This window comes from Nanorana parkeri, unplaced genomic scaffold (assembly GCF_000935625.1).
Source record: "Nanorana parkeri isolate BGI_ZX_2015 unplaced genomic scaffold, ASM93562v1 scaffold408, whole genome shotgun sequence".
Taxonomy (NCBI): Eukaryota; Metazoa; Chordata; class Amphibia; order Anura; family Dicroglossidae; genus Nanorana; species Nanorana parkeri.
Genome location: NW_017306676.1, coordinates 19,445 through 38,618, shown reverse-complemented (window position 1 = coordinate 38,618; position 19,174 = coordinate 19,445). Strand labels below are relative to the sequence as shown.

Sequence of the window (19,174 nt, the reverse complement as noted above, 5' to 3'; positions counted from 1 at the left end):
TTTAATTGCACTTACCTGAGCTTAGTTAATAAACTTTAGAAAGGGTCTGCTTTAGTGGAAAGTAAGTGTAACCAGAACTTTAAGGAGCAAATTGTTTTATGCCTATCAGAGAAGGTGTTGGAGGGTTTGTGTTACAGTCGTGTCATATGCTCTCCATTGTTTCTCCCATGTTGCGTGTTCTGTTTGCGACCAAAATCGGTTCGCGACCACGTTCATAGGGGTCAGAACAGATTAACCTTATTTATATTGAACCTTCTGATTCCCGACCAATTCGGTCGCGACCACAATCGTGGAACGAATTAAGTTCATGAACTGAGGTACCACTCTATTTAATTTTAGAGGCCATCTGTCCCAGCAACGTCTGGAGATTACAACCATGTCTGAAGTTCTTACACTTATTGCCCTTTTAAAATCAATGTTCCAAGTGTTAGACATTTCTTGCTACTCACCATGTATTATCCCAAGTTTTGTATTTGGTATGGAAGGGATTTCCAAAAGCAATGTTCCCTAATAAGTTCCTAAACTCAAAATATATCTACAGTATATCAAAAAGATTTTTGTTAGTTTTGGATAGAATGGGTAAAGGATAGAATCACTGTCAAGTTTTACTGTTATCCTGGGCCCCCTGTTCTGGAGACAACCTTTAACCAGACAGGATCAGAAACAGAGATCAATAAAACACACACAGAGGTTTATAATTTCCTCTCACTTCCAGTCCTGGGGACAACTTTTTTGCCAGACAGGAAGTGAAGGAATCTCTCACACGGAGCCTCCAACTGCAGTAAAAGCTGACAGGAGTTTTAACCCTATCCAAAACTAACAAAAAAAGTTTTGGCAATAAATACCCTTTAAGGCTTTTCATGAAGAACACCAAGCACTGTCCATATGAAACTCTTGCAAGAAGATTTGTATGGTGGCCTAAACTGGATAAAGAGATTGAAAATTGGTAAATAATCGTGTTTCCCGCTAACCCCCATCCATTAAAAATGGTTCCTGTCTCAAAATGATTGGAAGCAGTGCCAATAAACTTAGCCACAATATTTACTTTCACATAAATTAGAGGACCCCACAACCTGCTAGACAGAATTGTGTGTGACAATGGTACAACGTTAATATCTACTAAATGTAATGTGTTTATAGACAGTTATCTTGTTTGCTTCATTACAACAGCACCACCCCCATGTAATACATGTTCCAAACCACAAAAGATGAGTTAAAGAAAAAGGAGATAGGAATAAAGTGATGGACCTTCTCTTCCATCAGCATTTAACACCATGCTCCAGTACTGGTTGAAGGTTTACCAATGAGCAAGAAACATAGAACCTAGTTGGATTGACTTCACCCCATTTTAAACTCAGGGTTAAAAGGCAGACAAAAACCTAAGTTCTACAAAAATTAGAACACATCACACAAGTAAAGAAGTTTAAACCTGGCTCGAAAATGGATGCTATATACTATGGTACTAGACTAAAATGGTTACAAAATAAAAATATGCTGATTAGCTAAGACATCAAACTGAAGATTCTATCCATCTAAAGACTGCAAATTACTGGTACAGTGGCCAGTCCAGACGACTTAGCTCAGACACCTATTAAACAGGATGGAAATAGCTTCTTCTAAGTGGAACTATCTCATGAGCAATTAACAGGTGATGAGACTGGTCCTGGTATCATGGTACTGGTCCTGGTACCATTTCACAATGCACATGGCCTATCTAGAAGGTGTAGCACATACCACCTTTAGTGGAGTGGCTACTAGAAATTTAGTGATTGCCAGAGATGTAGTCAGTCTGGCTGAATTATAGTTGGCATTTATCTGGTTAATTCCAGGTGTTCTAGCATTGACTGTACCTGCCTGAGTGGAGTGTGACTCTGCTGCAGTGTGGGACAGCCACTGAGGGACACAGTGAGTGTGCAGTTCACCAGCCAATCACCGGGGCTTTGATAGCCAGTGTTGCATGCTGGGACGGGGCATATATAATCAAGGGAATTGCCATGTGCTCAGCCTGGCACCTGCCATGGATTAGTCCAGGTTGGGGTGCTGTCCAGCCTGCCCCCAGGCTAGGCCTGGGGGTGAAAATACTTGTGTGGAAAGTGCTCTGGTAGTCCTCAAGCCTGGCGGAGGCCTTTGCTGTTAACTGAGGAGTACCAGGGAAGCTCATGGCTGCTGGAGGTGCCTGGAAAATAGTGGACCTCAGGAACAAGTCTGGTGTCTCTCCTACTGAAGATTCTGTGTCAATCCCTGCTCATCTATTGCTCAATTATCCAGCTGGGGGTTCCTATTGAATCTACACTGAAATACTAAAAGTGGCTGGTGAATCTGGAGTCTGCCTGTTCCACCCTGGATGTCTAGGTCCCTATACCCTCTCTCCCAGAGTGAATATGTTAATAAAGTTCTTCAGCATCATACTTTTGGACTGGATTTCAGCTCTGTGGGTCATTAGAAGAGGGTGGTTCATGCTACTGAGGCAGCAGGTTGCTATAATCGCTAGACACGTTAGTGATGACCCGGGTTATTCTGGCGGCTCCTTCGGGGGTGAGCACTACAAAGGGTTAATCATTGACTAAAGTAGTTGAACAACTATGTTATCTAGGGGTTAGGGTGAATGTATTTACTATTGCTCCTGATTAGCAGATGGTGCTGTGTTATACCAGTTGCTCTTTAAACACTTCATGGCATTGTTTTACTATGTTGTCATGTGTTCACTTGTTTGTTGTGCATCAGCTCTATTCAATAAATGTTTCTGGAAGCAGCCTGCCTCTCCTACTCACAGCTACAGTCTTCATACATAAAACATTAACAATACAGGATATAGTCAGTAAACCCATGATTGACCACAGTTACTATACTTTTTTGTACTGTCAACTACTATCTGTCATGAACATCTTATGACAATTATATAGTCATGGTGTTGCACAATTAATATTTACATTTGTTGCAATGGAGTCCTTGTCTTCTGCAAGTTAAAGTTTCTACACAAATAAGACTAGTTTATTTTAGGGCAAAGTATGGTTAAAGTGTATGTAAACTCTGGCAATGAATGTCTCTTGGTCTGTTAAAGGAGAACTATGAGGTGAGTGAAAATCACTCAGCCTCATAGTTCTAGCCGACGTGTGACAATGAAACTGTCACAGGTTGGTTCAATAGATATTAATCGATTATTGAAAAAGTTGACAACTTTTTCAATAATCGATTATAATCGATTATGTCGATTAGTTGTTGCAGTCCTAGTTGGATCCAAACAGTAATGTCGGGATCTGTCCCGGCTGCGGCGTCTCAGTATACTGCGAGCTGTAGCTCACGGTATACTGAGCTTTGGGTGACGGGAGGACGCTAGTTTATGTCCTCCCGTTACCATTAGGAGAACTATGGGTAAAAGCCCTGACCCCATAGTTCTCCTAAGTTCGATAAGTGTAAAGAAATACCTGTTGATCATGTCAAAAATTCAGTCATCCTGTGTTCTGTCCACACTTTCTGTGTTACCTCAAAGAGAGTAATTAGCCCTCCTAGCTCTTATATTGGGACTCCAAAATGAATAGTCTGTGTGTTGTGGAGATGGGAGTATGGATGGGTTTGAATAGTTCAGCAAAAGAAAACTTGGCACGACTGACACTAAAGTCCACAAAAACGCTGTGTGTTAGCCCACAAGAGTACGTAGAAGCTGAGTGCATTGCTGACAGATCAGTGGGTATGTTTCTGTACCTGCAGGGTCTTTAACAGAATAAAACATGGGAAAATGTTCATGTATTGCAGAGGTGTACTGCATGTTTTTTTCCATTGCTGATCACTTTCTGAAAGTGATATTTGACTGGATGTTACAGTGACTCACTAGTTTTATTTGTTTCTGACTCACTGACTCACAACAAGCATGCAGATCATGAAATTTAGAAAAAGGTCAGAACTTAATTTTTGCATTCTTGTTTTCTGATCACTGAATTAAAATATTGAAGCCGGAGGGTCACAATGAGAGCCGAATTCACAATAGACCGTACAGCAGCCGAAGGCATACGCTTTGGCTTGGCTGAGTCGAAGTCATAGCCAAAGCGGGGAGTATGGTCTGCCGAAGCAAACCGTTCTACCCGCAAATGTAAACAACTGGACAGTTGTTGTCATTCAATGACAGCCCAGCGTCTTCAGATCATTTGAGGACACTGAGCTGTCACTGAATGACAACAACTGGGCGGAGCCAGCCATGACACCGCCGCTGGCTCTGCCTAGTTGTCATTCATTGACAGCCCAGTGTCCTCAAATGACCTGAGGATGCTGGGCTTTCATTGAATGTCAACTGGGCGGAGCCAGCCATGACACCGCCGCTGGCTCTGCCTAGTTGTCATTCATTGACAGCCCAGTGTGCTCAAATGACCTGAGGATGCTGGGCTTTCATTGAATGACAACTGGGCGGAGCCAGCCATGACATCATTTGACCAACCCATTTGACCAACCCATATAACAAGTGCCAGCCAAATCAAAACAAATAGGTGGACCCAGCGGGGGGGGATGGGAAGGGGGGGCATGGTGTCACAGATAGCTCCACCCATTTGTTTACCAGATGTTGGATCGGCTGAGCCGAACATGCTGAGTATGTACAGGGCCGAAGTAAATTGCCAAACGGTGTTTGAATCACTTCACTTCAGTTCGGTTATTCAATCTGCTGCCTTCGGCAGCTTAGTGAATGACCCCCTTAGTGTTTCCCCTAGATCTTTGCAAATCTTCCATCACAAAGTATCCCCATGAAAATCTTGTTACTACTTCCCGTTATGCTGTACTCAAGACATGTATAACCACCAAAATGCATGTTTCTACTAAATTTTAATATACTTTACCGCCATCAATGCCATTCACAACATCATTTGCTGCTGACTTGGAAAAGTTGGATGAAGCGAGGGCTGTCTCAAGACGAATAACAGCTTTCTCCAGCCTGTCCATTAACCCTTGTACATCTGCCATCTTGCACACCTAGAGTAAGAATGTAATTTGTTATTTGGGTGAAAACCTAAACAGCAAGGTCACATTCATTCATAGGCAATCAATGCTGCAGTCTAAGGTGCTATCCTGCAATGCCCACATCCTGTGGCTAAAAGCCAATGACACATTCTTTTTTTTAACGTATTAAATGTTTATTGTGGTTTTTCAAGGGATAAACAACGGACAAAGGTAGGTTGGTTTAAATAGAGACAGGTGGTGTATTCTTTTGTATAATAGAACGTTTCAGAATTCTGCTCTGTCTGACAGTGCCAGCTAGATCGATCCTAATTGACACTGCCCCAGCACAGCTGTGGAATGAAATTGGTGGAATAATGTATTGTGTACGTTCAGTTTGCTCTCATTGGGTCCGCACATCTAGTACCCAAGAACAAAAATGTAATATACTGCAGCTTACCAGTTGATGTGGTGGCTGCATTGACACTCTTATATATCAGGCTATTTACATTTTCTGCAAGTACAAGTAAACCTGTTGATCCTACCAGAAATCTAGTGTCCTTCTAACTTCTGCTGCACTTAACTTAAATCTAAAACAATGTTATCAGCCTTTTCAGTGCTCTTCTGTAAGTTGCAGAACACCTCCCCCCTATGTTATGGAGATGTGAAAAAGGGAAAATGTTTTAGTCCAAATCAGGAGAGCAGATCCGAGGACAGTCATACACTGATCGCTCTCTCCTTCCACACTTTGAACTAGTGACTTCCTCCCAGCAGTTTGTCACAATCAAGCTGGATGCAAACCAAATTGTGACAAACTGCCGGGAGAAAGTTACTAATATACAAAATGTGGAAGGGAAGAGCGATTGCCCGTATCTATAGAGGGTACAGGCTTTGGAGACAACTGGGAGATACTGTTGGGAGTGTATCCACCATTGCCGATGGGAGACACAGGAGGGGATAAGCATCACTAAGAGAGACCTGACCTCTGTTGATCTGTGGGGTCAGTGGATCTGGTGAGTGTCATGGTTGTCTTCATAGACTGGATCTGATGAGGATTGATGTTTACATTTTAAAGCAGAGGATGTTATTGGCATTTCAGGTGCTGCATTTTCCATTACTTTTGATCTCTTGGACTGTATATTGTTCCATTTATGCTGGCTGCTAAATCGTATAGGAGATTAGCACGGACTTTTACTTGTAATCAAATTATATTTCATGTCATACACCAAGTAATCATTGTTCCTAACTGGCAGAAGTATCGAAGACTTTCTATGCACAATGCTCCTCACCTACATCCACAACTCCTTACTAGGGATATGTAACAGTTTATGCTGTACTCTATTCACATTTGGGCACTGAATGCGAAAGGATGTCCAGGACCCATGTGGCATCCAGGCCATGCTCCCTGGCTTTTGAAATACGCTTGGGGTAGTGTCAGAAGGGGAGGCAATGAAAGCCCTACAGTGCCAAGTATGGCCTTGGCAACATTTGGTGGAACGCAAACAAAGCAAGCACCTTTCTAAGCTATATTGATTCAGTCAGCAATCTCAATACACACTTTCAGGCCTGGCATTTGAAGGGTAAGAATCAGGTCTGACAAATAGTTATCTGGTTGGGAAGTCTATCAGCAACTATCAAGAACACAGGAGGATGCTCTACACAGAGATGGTAGCTGGAAGAGAATTTACAATGGTGTTGAGTTTGTATGTGTTTGTGTGTGGGTGGAAACTATAGGCGCACATTTAAACACATCGCATAGCATTTGAGGTTCAATCAGCATTTAGGGCCTAATTTTTAATAGATCTAGTCTCATCAAAATTAATCATGTCTACAGTGGGTGTCTGTAATAACAATACTTTATCAGTTCTACAACATGACGACCTAAAAAATGTTCTTTTACACATTCAGAAATGTAAAACAAAGTATCAGCAACTTCCTGAGCTGTAATTCATTGAATTCTCTTGTGTACTTTATGTTCTTTCTATTGATGCAAGTGACATCCTGATACATTTGCCAGAAAGAAAGAAAAAACTCTTTGATACATCATATGCCCATTCATATTAATAGCTACAGTATATTGTACTTTACTGTATAACAAAACTTATAAAAAAACTTATAAAAAAAGAATGGAAGTATTCAGCACCGGTGACAAGAAAATAATTATCATTATAAAAATAAATTGGTGGGAACCACAAAAACTTCCAGGTGGACAGAAACAGTAATGAGGGAAGCAAGATCTCAATGTTAGAATATCTTTATTTAGTAATGGCCAAATCTGCCCAGGTTCCATTCACTAAGGGGGTTCATTCACTAAGGGGGTTATTCACAAAAGAGCCTAAGGATCCAGTCTGATCCTTCGGCCGCCTCTGCCCTTGCGTTCAGGGTAACCGAAGGGCTGCTGTACGAGCTATTCACAATAGCCCGTACAGCAGCCAAAGGCAGCAGAGCGGCTCAGCCAGCTGAAGGCATATGTTTCGGCTCGATCGTGCCAAAGTGAAAGCGAAAGCGGAGCCGAAGCGGATAAGCAAATGACAGCTGGGCGGAGCCAGACGAGATCTCATGGCTGGCTCCGCCCACTTGTAATGACAGATCAGCATCCACAAATGACCTTGGGACTCTGATCTGTCATTAAATAATAACAACTGGGCGGAGCCGGCTGTGACGTCATGGCTGGCTCCACCCAATTGTTATTCATTGGCTGGCAGGTGCCGGCCAATAGGAAACTGTCCACACTAGCTCCGCCCAATTGTTTTTGTGTTTATTATTATTATTTGTTCTTTTTTTTTCTCCTTTACTTTATATTATATATATTGTTTTACTTTCCTATTTCCTAAAATCATTTTTCTACTTTTTTTTTGTCAAAAAAGGTATAGGAATCTGGGCACTTTGTCAAAAAAGGTATAGGAATCTGGGCACTGCCTGCTCTTTTCAAGCGGCTTTGAGGACAACACTGAAAATACACAAATCTTTTAAATAACATGCTTGAGAAATGGCTTAAAGCTTTATGTGGTGTTAAGAAACAGTACAATTTTCATGGACAATCTCATACGGCATACACTGGCAATGCATATTTGACTTTAGAATTGATCTTCTTTTACAATTATCTTGGCTTACATACAGCAGCACCCTAATAAGATTAATATCAATTCAAAAAAGAGGCTTTTTGTCAGGTAGTTTTAACATTAAATGGTAACAGACCCTCTTTGACCGGCAGATAGAAACTGGGCAGTAATTTGCTGTGGCTGTCTCTGCTCTCACTGATGTAAATTTTCCTGCTGCTCGCCAATTTCTATCAAGCTGTCCTTAAGAATTAAAAGACCACATATGATACAGCAATGTAAAAGTGGACATTAGCGGGATATTTTTAATGAGGGAGATCTGGCTGAAATGCATTAGCAATGCAGAGTACAGGGAGGTGATTTGACACAGCAGTATAAAATTGGCCAGCAACAGGACAATTTTAATTAGCAAGAGTAGGTCCAAATGTATTTGAAACAAAAGAGCACAGGCTGGGGCTTTAATACAAAAATAAGATACTGCTGAGGATACAGCAGAGTAAAATTGGCCAGCAGCAGGACAGTTTTTTTTTTTTTAGAGATAATAGGCTAAAATGTACTAGAGACAAAGAGTACAGACAGATGTTTTATTACACGAATTAAGAGATAGTAGATTATACAGGAGTGTAAAGCTGGTCAGCACCAGGACATTTTAAATAGCATGACTAGGCCCAAATTTATTGGAGACAAAAAACACATGCTGGGTTTTACTAAAATCATTAAGATACTACAGAGGATACAGCAGTGTAGAATTGGCCAGCAGCAAGATAATAGGCCTAACTGGTATAAATCAACTTATATGCACAGGGATGAGGGGAGTGCGGTGAATGTGAATGATTTAATGTTAGGCTGTTCTTGGGTTTATTTTTTTATTATTTTTTTTTATTTTCAGACAGGATGTCACTGCAAAAATCAGATGGCCAGAAAGAAGGGCACCCCAAACTTAAAAAAGGCTCTATTAACATTCACATTCTCATCCTTCACATTCTCACATAAATTATTCCCACAGCTACCACAGCTACCTCATGTATCATTTCCCCCTCCTCTTTTAGATTGTAAGCCCTCAGGGGCAGGGCCCTCCTTACCATCTTGTCTTGAATTGTATTGTAACTGTAATGTCTTCCTTATATTGTAAAGCGCTGCGCAAACTGTTGGCGCTATATAAATACTATGTAATAATAATAATAATAATTAACATAAAATTAAAAAACACAAATGAAATACAAACCCCAAATACCACCTCCTAAAACAAAAGCCCATTCTTATTAGCCTTGAAGAAAAAAAAGAGTTTGCTGTAGACAGGACAGCAGTAAAAAGCGACCACTGACCTCAAATGAAGCAAAAAATAAACACAAAAAGCTCCCAATAATTAGAAGAAAAAAGGCAGACAGACACAGCAACAAAAAGGCATAACAAGGCAAACCACTGCTCCCCACTGCTCCCTCCTCCAAACTAATGGATGAACTGCTGGAGATGGCTCTATCCCTTGTGATCTTGTACCGGACAGGTAGTTCAGGGGTACTGAGCTGAGAGAGTTGGAGCCATCTATTTGGTTACATGATTTGATTACAGGATGTGTCAATACAGTCCTTACAGGATGTAAAGCAAATATGTTGCGCTCGGTCTATGTGAACCAACTGCACACTAAAGTGTTAATAAACAAATCTGTGTAAAAATTACAACAATCCGTGTGAAAAAATTGATTCAAGTGGATTATTTACATATGACTAGAAGGTTCAACACACAAACATAATAATAATAATAATAATAAAAATCAACACTGGAACCTTCAGAATTAGTGCCAGTGATCAACCTCATTGGTTCGGCATGTATATTTTAAACACGTGAACCTCTGGCTAGCGGTGTAGTAAAACAACCCAGAAAACTAAAATTTAAACCGTGATATTAATTCAAGCTGTGAACAAACTTTGAAAAGGAAGGAGGGGCTCTGTGGTGGCCCTCCAATACTCAAAAAAAAACAAAAAAACGTGAAACTGCATCTGAATGCACTGTTTGATTGGGCATCTATTTGGCAAATGAAGTTTAATATTGATACATGTAAAGTTATGCACTTGGGGATTAAAAACATGCATGCATCATACACTCCAGGGGGAGTATTCTTGGGGGAATCATTGATGGAGAAAGATCGGGGTGTACTGGTAGATCATAGACTCAATAATAGCATGCAATGTCAAGCCACAGTTTGTAAAGCACGCAAAATACTTTCTTGTATTAAAAGAGGTATAGACTCCAGAGGTAGAGACATAATCCTGCCCCTGTACAAAGCATTAGTAAGACCTTATCTGGAATATGCAGTTCAGTTTTGGCCAGCAGTTCACAAAAAGGATGTTGTAGAACTGGAGAAAGTACAGCGAAGGGCAACTAAACTCTTATGAGTTTAGAATATTATTGGATATTGAGTTCTTATAGGTTTATTAAGCACCAGACATTATTTGATCCAGGGAATATCAGAATGCCTCATGGGATCAGGAAGGATTGTTTTTCCCCATTGGAGCAAATTGATCTATGCTTTATAGGGTTGTTTTTTTGCCTTTCTCTGGATCAACAGTGGGTAACTGTGGGCATAGCATTCTGTTTTAAGTTTTTCTTCTTGTTTATTTATTTTTTCTCTTATCTCTATAAGTTGAACTCGATGGACTTGTGTCTTTTTTCAACCTGACTAACTTTGTAACTATGACAAAAATGCAAAAATGTAAGGAAATACTTTGCTGGGCAATGTACATTTGTGTCTTTCATCTGCCTAGAGGTTCAATAAGTGATTTACCTTCACAGTAGACATTTTACTATAACATCGAAAATTACGTATGTAATTTGTTAGGACACATTCCCTTATGTGCCTAAACGAGAAAAACCTTTTCTAATATATGCTTGCAAGTGCATTTGTAGCATTTATTGTAGAAAAAAAGGATTTAGTTCACAGCTGTCAATTTTCTTTACAAAATAATTTATAGCAGATGACCCGTCTGGATATTAAGTGAATTATTTGGAGGTCTGCAGTTCTATGTGTTTGCATATCTAAGCTGCAACGTCTAATCTGAAAAAAACCCTAATTGGTGCACATGCTGCAGGTTTTTACTTATTTAGTCACGCATGGCAGATGTTCCTGTTTAGACAATACGTGTATTATTTGGAGATCTGTGGATATACAGTACATATTACATACTAGAATCACAGTGTCTTTCTTGAAGGAGGCTATCTGGTGCACCCTTGTGAATAAGGTCCCTCGTGCTGGAGGCATTCACTATTTAACCATTCATGTATGGGACATTTGAGAACTCTGCTGTATGTCATGTATGCAGTAAATGAATTATAGCAGGAAATGTAAGATCCTTATGAGGATTAATTCTAAAGATGCTATGGAATTGTTACAATCATGATACGGGGTCCCTGTTTGATTTATTATTTAATCATGCTTTTGTAGAATATCTTATGTTAAAGGAGAACTATGAGGTGAGTGCTTTTCACTCACCTCATAGTTCTAGCCGACCTGTGACAATGAGACTGTCACAGGTCGGCTCAGTAGATCGGGAGGTGAGCGAACACATACCGGGTTCGCTCGCCTCTCGATCTGTCACGGCTCTCTGCCGTGACAGGGGAGGGACTGGATTACCCCCTCCGCGCTCTGATCTGCCAGCGCGGACTGGCGGAACGGACGGGGGAGGGGGCGGGTACAGCTGGCTCTGCCTCTAGATAGGCAGAGCCAGCTGTCAATCACGCAGCTGGGCGGATCCCGTCATCGACGTCGGGATCCGCTCCGGCTGCGGCGTCTCAGTATACTGCGAGCTGTAGCTCGTGGTATACTGAGCTTAGGGTAACGGGAGGACGCTAGTTTGTGTCCTCCCGTTACCCTAAGGAGAACTATGGGGAAAAACACTGACCCCATAGTTCTCCTTTAAGCAGAATGCTATCTATCTATCTATCAGGCTAGGTTCACACGTAGCCGTACGGAATATGCGCGTTTGCCGCGCGTTTCGTGCCGCATGTTTTTACGCGCGTTTCCAAGGGCTACCTGGCTGTATTCCAATGGATATGCGCGGCAAATACGCCCCAAAGAAGCTCCTGTACTTCTTTGGGTGTAGGGCGTTTTACAGCGCGTTCCTACGCGCTGTAAAACGCCCAGGTGGGGACCATGCCCATAGGCAATAATTGGTTTTCACATGTTGAGCGTTTTACAGCGCGTAGGAACGCACTGTAAAACGCCCAGGTGTGAACCCCAGCCTTAATGTATGATAGCACTGGCCAATCTACTTGATATAGGGTGCCTCAAATGTGGCCCCTAACATGACCAAAGGGCCTCACATAATGTACAGTAAAGGCTATAACCATGCTACGAACAGAAAAAGTAAGGAAGTGTGAAACAAGTAAACCAAATCATTTAGCTAGTAGAATCCAGTTTCATGAATATTTTACTTCTCTATCCCAAAGTAAGCATTTAGGCAAGGAAAACACTGACTACTGCCTTGTGGGGCCAAAAAAGCAGTGTGTTCCTGCAGGTTAGTCCATGCTTGCCTACTATCGCCTGGATGGGCCTTCGGGCTGCACAGTAAGTACCAAGATAGGGCACCAGGGATCTATGAGTTCTATGGTGGTAAATCATTTTTGTGTATGCTATTCATTTAGCAGCTGTTTAGTAAACTGCTTTAAACTTTAATATAGTTCCATACTTTTAAAGTGAACATATCATGAGAGACGTAAGAGGGCTTTCATTGCTGAACTTTCTTGATGCCTGGCTGTTATGTGGCTCAGTGGAATCAATACTTTCGGAGTCACCAACCTGGGAACAAATATGCAGATCGTCAGGATAAAGTCAGAAGTCCTCTGACCTCTATCTGTGTACACTTTCCAGGTTAATAACTTAAAGATTAGATTGACAGACAGGGAGTTGGCATCTTCAGAAGCAATGTTTTTTTCACAAAAGGTCTTTTTGAAGGTCAGTTCCTTTTTGTTTAATCCAGTGTATAATCTAACTGAAGTCTAGGGAATGCCTCCTTTAACTATTGGAACCTCATTACAAATTTGGCATTTCTTTTCTGTTATCTTGTTGAAAATTAGGTACCTTACAGCACCCCTCCCAGATTAACCAAGGAAAGCTTCTAATCTGACCCCTACTAAACCAAGACAAACAGTGGTGCCTATCTGAAAATTCTGGTTTCTTTTGTCTGTACAGCATCCACTAAAGCAGTGGTTCTCAGCCTGTGTAACCTCAGGACCCACATTTGTCCTTGGTCATTAAGTTGCGACCCAAGTCGCACTGCAATGGAACGTACGGCATTAGGGCACAACGCGTTCCGGTGTGGGCATATGACCTGTGGGTGGGAGGTGCGTTTGGGGTACCATTCAAATGAAGGGCAACGCAACACACCTCCCACACCAGAATGCTCGGTAGGTGTGATTGCGTGGTACAGTGCGTTAATCGCAAGGTATTATGCGATTAATGCACTGTACTATTGTGAACGAGCATTCAAAAGCACGGACATACATACACCAAATGGCTGCTTGGCACGAGAACTGACAGTGCTGCACTAGGGGGAGGCCGAGGAACCTCTCACCTAGAAAAGTGGAAGGCATGCGCTGACCCACTGAACACGGAGTTGCGACCCACTTTTGGGTCACGACCCACCAGTTGAGAACCAAGGCACTATAAGCTTTCGATGAATATTCTGTATCTGAGGACTAGCCAAGTGTACATGACCTAACACCATTAAAGTACAGGCAGCACACTGCTGAGTAAATGACAGATGGCTAGAGGAAGAGAATGCCCAAGTTCAATAAAGCACATTTGTCAGTCTAGATCTTTTTCTTCTATAGCTATTTTTAAAAAGAGCAAAAATGTCAGGCAATTTTATGTGCATAAAATGAGCCCATCTCTAATTCCTGTTAATTAAAGCCTCAGAAATGTGCTAGCCTTGTGAAAGAAAGCAGATATCCTAGCATCCCTCCTCTGCATCCTTGTGTTGCCAGGCTGTCATTTTTCCTGTACTACATGAATTTCTGCCACGGGGAAACTGCTATAATCATTTGTGTGTCAATCTATGCTTTTTTTTTTTTTCGGAAACAGTATTATACTGCGCCACACTTAGCATTCATGCCTATACACCATTAGAGGTAATCACCTTTTCTAAAGGACTGTGTGTGCCATGTAATTATATGTTCGTAACAAGTAAACTCATTATGTAGTGTATAGTGCAGAACGTGGAGCTTTTTAGGAAGCATTATTATCAGGCAAATCTAATTTTTTTCAAAAACCATAAAATAAATGACTAATTCAGAATTATGGGAACCATGCTGTTTATGGTTAGGGATTATTGTATGGGAGACTGAACCTGATCACCTACACAAGTGTATAAAAATAATTTTCTAAATCTTTTGTTCATATTCACAAGGGCATTCTACAGACTGCTGCATGTGTTCCATTGGACAGGATAATTAGCAGTTCTCCTGCAGTCACTATTTATTAGTACTGCACTGTTAAACCGTTTAAAAGACCATAAAATGTAACCTCAAGGGGCCGCCTGCATACAGCTGTCTGAAGAAAGAATTGTTCTTGGTTTTCAACCAATCAGTTCCTTACTTTTATTTTCACATTTTGAGCTAGAAACAAAAAACTAGAATCTGATTGGCTGCTGTGAACAATAAGAGCTCTTTTTCTGACACTTGAATGCACGAAAGAAAGCATTAAGAAAGATGACAGATAGCTATGCAAATTTTATAGGCGATAATTAGAACAAAAGATAAGATATGTTGGACATTATTAGGACAATAATTTGTTACATGCAGCTAAATTATCATTTATAATCCATAGAGGGACAGTGTAATTGGCTCCTCAACTACATTCCAGCCGGAAATGATAAACAGTGTGACAAAATCATGAAAACCTACATGAAAGCTACTCAAGCAATGAAACAGTCCTAGGGATAAGAAAAAGTACAATAGCTATTCTCAAAGTGTCTCAAAGGAAGTGTCTGTTTCCCTCAAAGATTCAGTAGCTTGAATTTGGTTTTCTAGTGTCAGTGCATAGCAGACAACACAATAAGGGCCTGTGGTGATGGGTTTGTGGTCCCATCAGATGGCTTTTGCATTTCCATGCAAGTCTATGCAAGTTAGAAGCAAATTAACTTCTGGTCAAATACACCTGTCAATGAATTCTGATTGATCTCAGAAGCATCTCAAACTGATGCCACACCAGTGTCGTTGACACAAGCCCAAAGCCCCACACAGGCCCTAAGCATGCATGTTTATGTGTGCTTTACTAAAAAAAAAGGATATAGAAATTACTAAACATAAGTGAACCCAATCCAAATTCACTCTGCTTTATATTCACACATATCACCTGCATACGTTCTAACATGAATCTGTGCTCTTGGCCCAGCTTAAGCTTGCGCAAATGTATATAAAATCCAGTGGTTTTGCCTCCTTGCTGGGACTACAAAAGCGGGTCAACCAACCACTCCACAATCTCAGATGTCCACTCGACTTATAAACATGCTAGTAGTTTGCATTGACTTTTGGGAAAGATTAAAAATCATGCAACTAACATTCAGAGATGATTCAATTGTAGGATTGGGCCACTTAGAAGCCTACAAAATTGATAGGAACATTTAAGTTGATCCTTCCAATCTGCTGCTGATGACACTTGTTTCTCTTTTACCATGGCCTCCCGAAATTGAAGTGCTTGTGTAATGCAGGACACTAGTGTAAAGGATAATTTTCAGGCAAATGGTGAGGGCAGCTCTCTGTGAACAGGTAAACCCAGCAAAGGTCAATGATATAATGATACAAAAAGATGGTCTAGAAGTGAGAGCACAAACTATAATAGGTCTAGTGGATTTTCATTTGCCAAAGCAAGAGTTACAGGAGTAGCCAACACATTTTGGGGAGCTAACCAGTCACCCTTCTTCAGGGCTTGTAGTGGCAGAATAAAGACTGTAGGTACTGTGTAGCACAATGGACCAGGATGAAATGGTTAAAAGGAATCTATGAAAACGTGAGGGACGTCTCATTCAGGGTGCCAATCAGACTGTGTCCTCCCTTTGACAAATAAACTGCACCTATTAAATATAGTTGGCGCTCTTGCTTCCTATACTTTCGGATCACTCGCACTGTTCTGCTCACATCAGGGGCCATTCTTGGACTCATGCTCCTTTTGCCATTTGTGAAAGGGGTTATATGAAGATCATGTGAGTATGGTCAGCGATTTTTTTTTTTCCGTGTCAAGCTAATATTTTGTAAAGGGCTGTAAGAGCAAAAGCTTTTACTTTGTTTACTTTTCAAAGACCTCTATTTCTTGTGTTTTTTAGGTACAACAGTGTCCCAAGCTGTGACTGAGCAGCAAGAAAAAGTGCTTGCGACTGATTTTAAAGTAACAGTGACCTCATTGTTAAAGGGAACCTATTAAAAGAGAAATATATAGATTGCTAATGTTGACCTCTACTTCTAATAAAATTTAGCTGCCTGACTCTCATGCTGAAGCTTTTGCTTCAATGCTTTTAGTCACTATCCTAGAAGAAGTATAAATATAAATGTTTACAAGGCACTGAAGCCAGATCAAAAATTATCCACAAGCAGCCAATGTAAACAATATGATGTAATTTGCCATGAACTGTGACTTGTGCAGATCAGTTCACTTCCATTGCAATTACACCCCAGTCTAACTATAAACTATCTTTTTGAATTTCATTCTAAATAATTAGCTGCATACAGACTGGCACAAAGGAGCCCGTAAACCTCTCAGGGAGAAGTGATACTACACAAATTAGCAGCCTGTTATAGTCATTGGAAGAAGTTCTGATGTGGAGACATGATCCAACCTCCCTGTTGTGGAACACTCAATATACTTGGATGTTCAGCTCTTAATTATGACATCCTGGCATCTTCTTTAAACTATTCAACAGTATAAGATGTTGCCCATTGAAAACGAAGTAAATTTTTTAGCTAGAAAACAATCACAGTGTGCATGTATTTATGGTCAACACACCTTCTTTATGGTGAAAACTGTCTAAGTCAAAAAGAAGAATGAGTTTTAAATAAGAAGACTAACTGATTATATCTGGAAGCACATTTTATTGTGTCTATGGAATTCACACTAAAGCACTTTTAAAAAGCACATATTAAGCTGCTCTAAGTCCCGTCTGTTCTTCAGCCATGTATCATCTGTCCTGTCTTCTATGTCATCTAACTGAAGCAAAGCTTTGCCAAAACACTAGAGCCTACATAGTTGAACAAAGGGTTTGGCTTCACATTGAGGACCTTTATCCAAAATGATTATGGAAAAAGACAGAAAGGTATATTAAAGAAGATAGTATGTGGCTATTATTATGAAAATGTAATAAACTATTAAATTCAAGGCTTTCAACAACAATAAAGGGTCATATTTAAATTTCCCACACAAGCTCCAAAATGGGCTTTTCCCATATCACACCCCTCTTATGTAGAGTATGCATGAAGGGTAAATGATGATTGCAATGTTAAGGCTGGTAGACTCTATTGCCCTTTCCTATTGTAGTGCAGCACACCACAGAGAAAAGGTACAATTTTGCTAAGCACTCATATATATTTTTGGACCTACATTGTTTCAGCCCTGGGTGTTAGGGAGTGTTCTGCAGGTATTAGAAATACATGCATACCACCCAACATTCGGAGATTGATACCTTTTAGCACAAAGTATGTTGGCAAAAGACAAACCCCTGACATGCTCCCAGGTATGTGGCCATGACAGTACGCAAGAAAATAATTGGTTAAACCTGCTTTTCCCCAATACGTTTGCTATATTCTGACTTTTCCAAGTAACAAATGCTAGTGTAGTGTAGTGTAATTAGTGTAGTATATCACTTTTTGGTAGTTTATTGGGCCATTTTTATAGAGGTCCTTACAGCAGGCTGAACAGAGGGAGAACTCAGGAAGAAAGGTCGACAGAGGGATCTGGTTCCAAAAACGGACAGTTCCTTCAAATGAAGGTCAGTTGGTGGCTATACATGACCTTTGATTCAATACAATGGAATGTGAAGGGTGTGGGTTTACAGATACTATCAATTCCATTCCAGAACGGGCAAAGATGGTGAAAATGCAAACGTTACGAAAGAGTAGTAAGTAGAATGTGCAGAAGAGGAATGAGAGGGGGGTGAAAGGGCACAATTTGTGCTTCAGAAAAGTTCCAAGAGTATTAAGGGACATATGTGCCAGAGGGTAGTGTGAAGACTGTGATGGTGGGCATTATGTGCAGGAGAGGAGTGTGAAACGTTAATTTCAAGTGACTACTAATTTGTCCAGGACTGCCTAGCCCAGCTAATTAGCCCAAGACCTGACTGATGCTTAAAGAAGTCTTTAAGAGCCGAAAAATTGAATTGGGGGATGTGCAGGTAAATCTTCTGTTTGGGAGGTGTACCATGAAATCACCTCTTACTGTCCAAAAAACCCCCAAAACATTAGAGCAAGACTTTAGTTTGCAATTGAACATATAGGCAAAGACCAGGTCCTCTGGAACAATGTGCTGTGGTTTGAAGTATCAAAGATAGAGTTATTTAGCCACAGTAACAGTAGAAAACAAGAACCTCATACCAACTGTAAAGTATGGCAGTGGAAATACTATGGTTTATGGTTCCTTTGCTGCATCAGGGCCTGGACAGCTTGCAGTCTTCAAGTCAGCTATGAATTCTACATCATATCAACCTGTGCTTCATGAGAATGCGAGACCATCTGTCTGAAAGTAGAAGCTGAACAAGAAATGAAATGCTGTTTGGGCAGCTTGATGCTGATTAGCCGGGAAGCCAGCTTCCCGGCCAATCAGCATGGAGCCTGCCAAACAGCGTGGAGCCGGCCAATCAGGAAGCCGGGCAGCGGGCCAAACAGCCAACTCAACTCAAAGCCCACTTCCCATCCAATTAGCTTCGATCCAGCCAAACAGCATGGAGCCGGCTTCCATGCCAATCAGGAAGCCGGTCGACGGGTAATGACCCGCCTCCCGGCTTCCTGAGTGTTCGGGAAGCCAGCTTGATGCTGATTGGCTGGGAAAAATCAACATCGAGACGGCCAAACAGCCTCTTCCAGGGCAATCAAGAAGCCGGGTGGCGGGTACTGACTCACCACCCGGCTTCCTGATTTCTCGGTAAACCGGATTCATGCTAACGGAAGTACCAGTATTGGTACTCGGTATCTGCGAGTACTGAAATGTAAATATAATT

The 19,174-nt window shown here is 41.1% G+C and overlaps 1 protein-coding gene across 1 annotated transcript in view; it reads right to left on the bottom strand.

The window, feature by feature from the left end:
• Nucleotides 1-19,174, bottom strand: part of CAP2 (CAP, adenylate cyclase-associated protein, 2 (yeast)) — a 102,934-nt gene that overhangs the window by 72,852 nt on the left and 10,908 nt on the right. Inside the window, 1 exon segment of the mRNA XM_018559639.1 lies at nucleotides 4,824-4,956. Within this exon segment, the coding sequence (XP_018415141.1) occupies nucleotides 4,824-4,947 (124 nt within the window). The 5' untranslated portion in view covers nucleotides 4,948-4,956.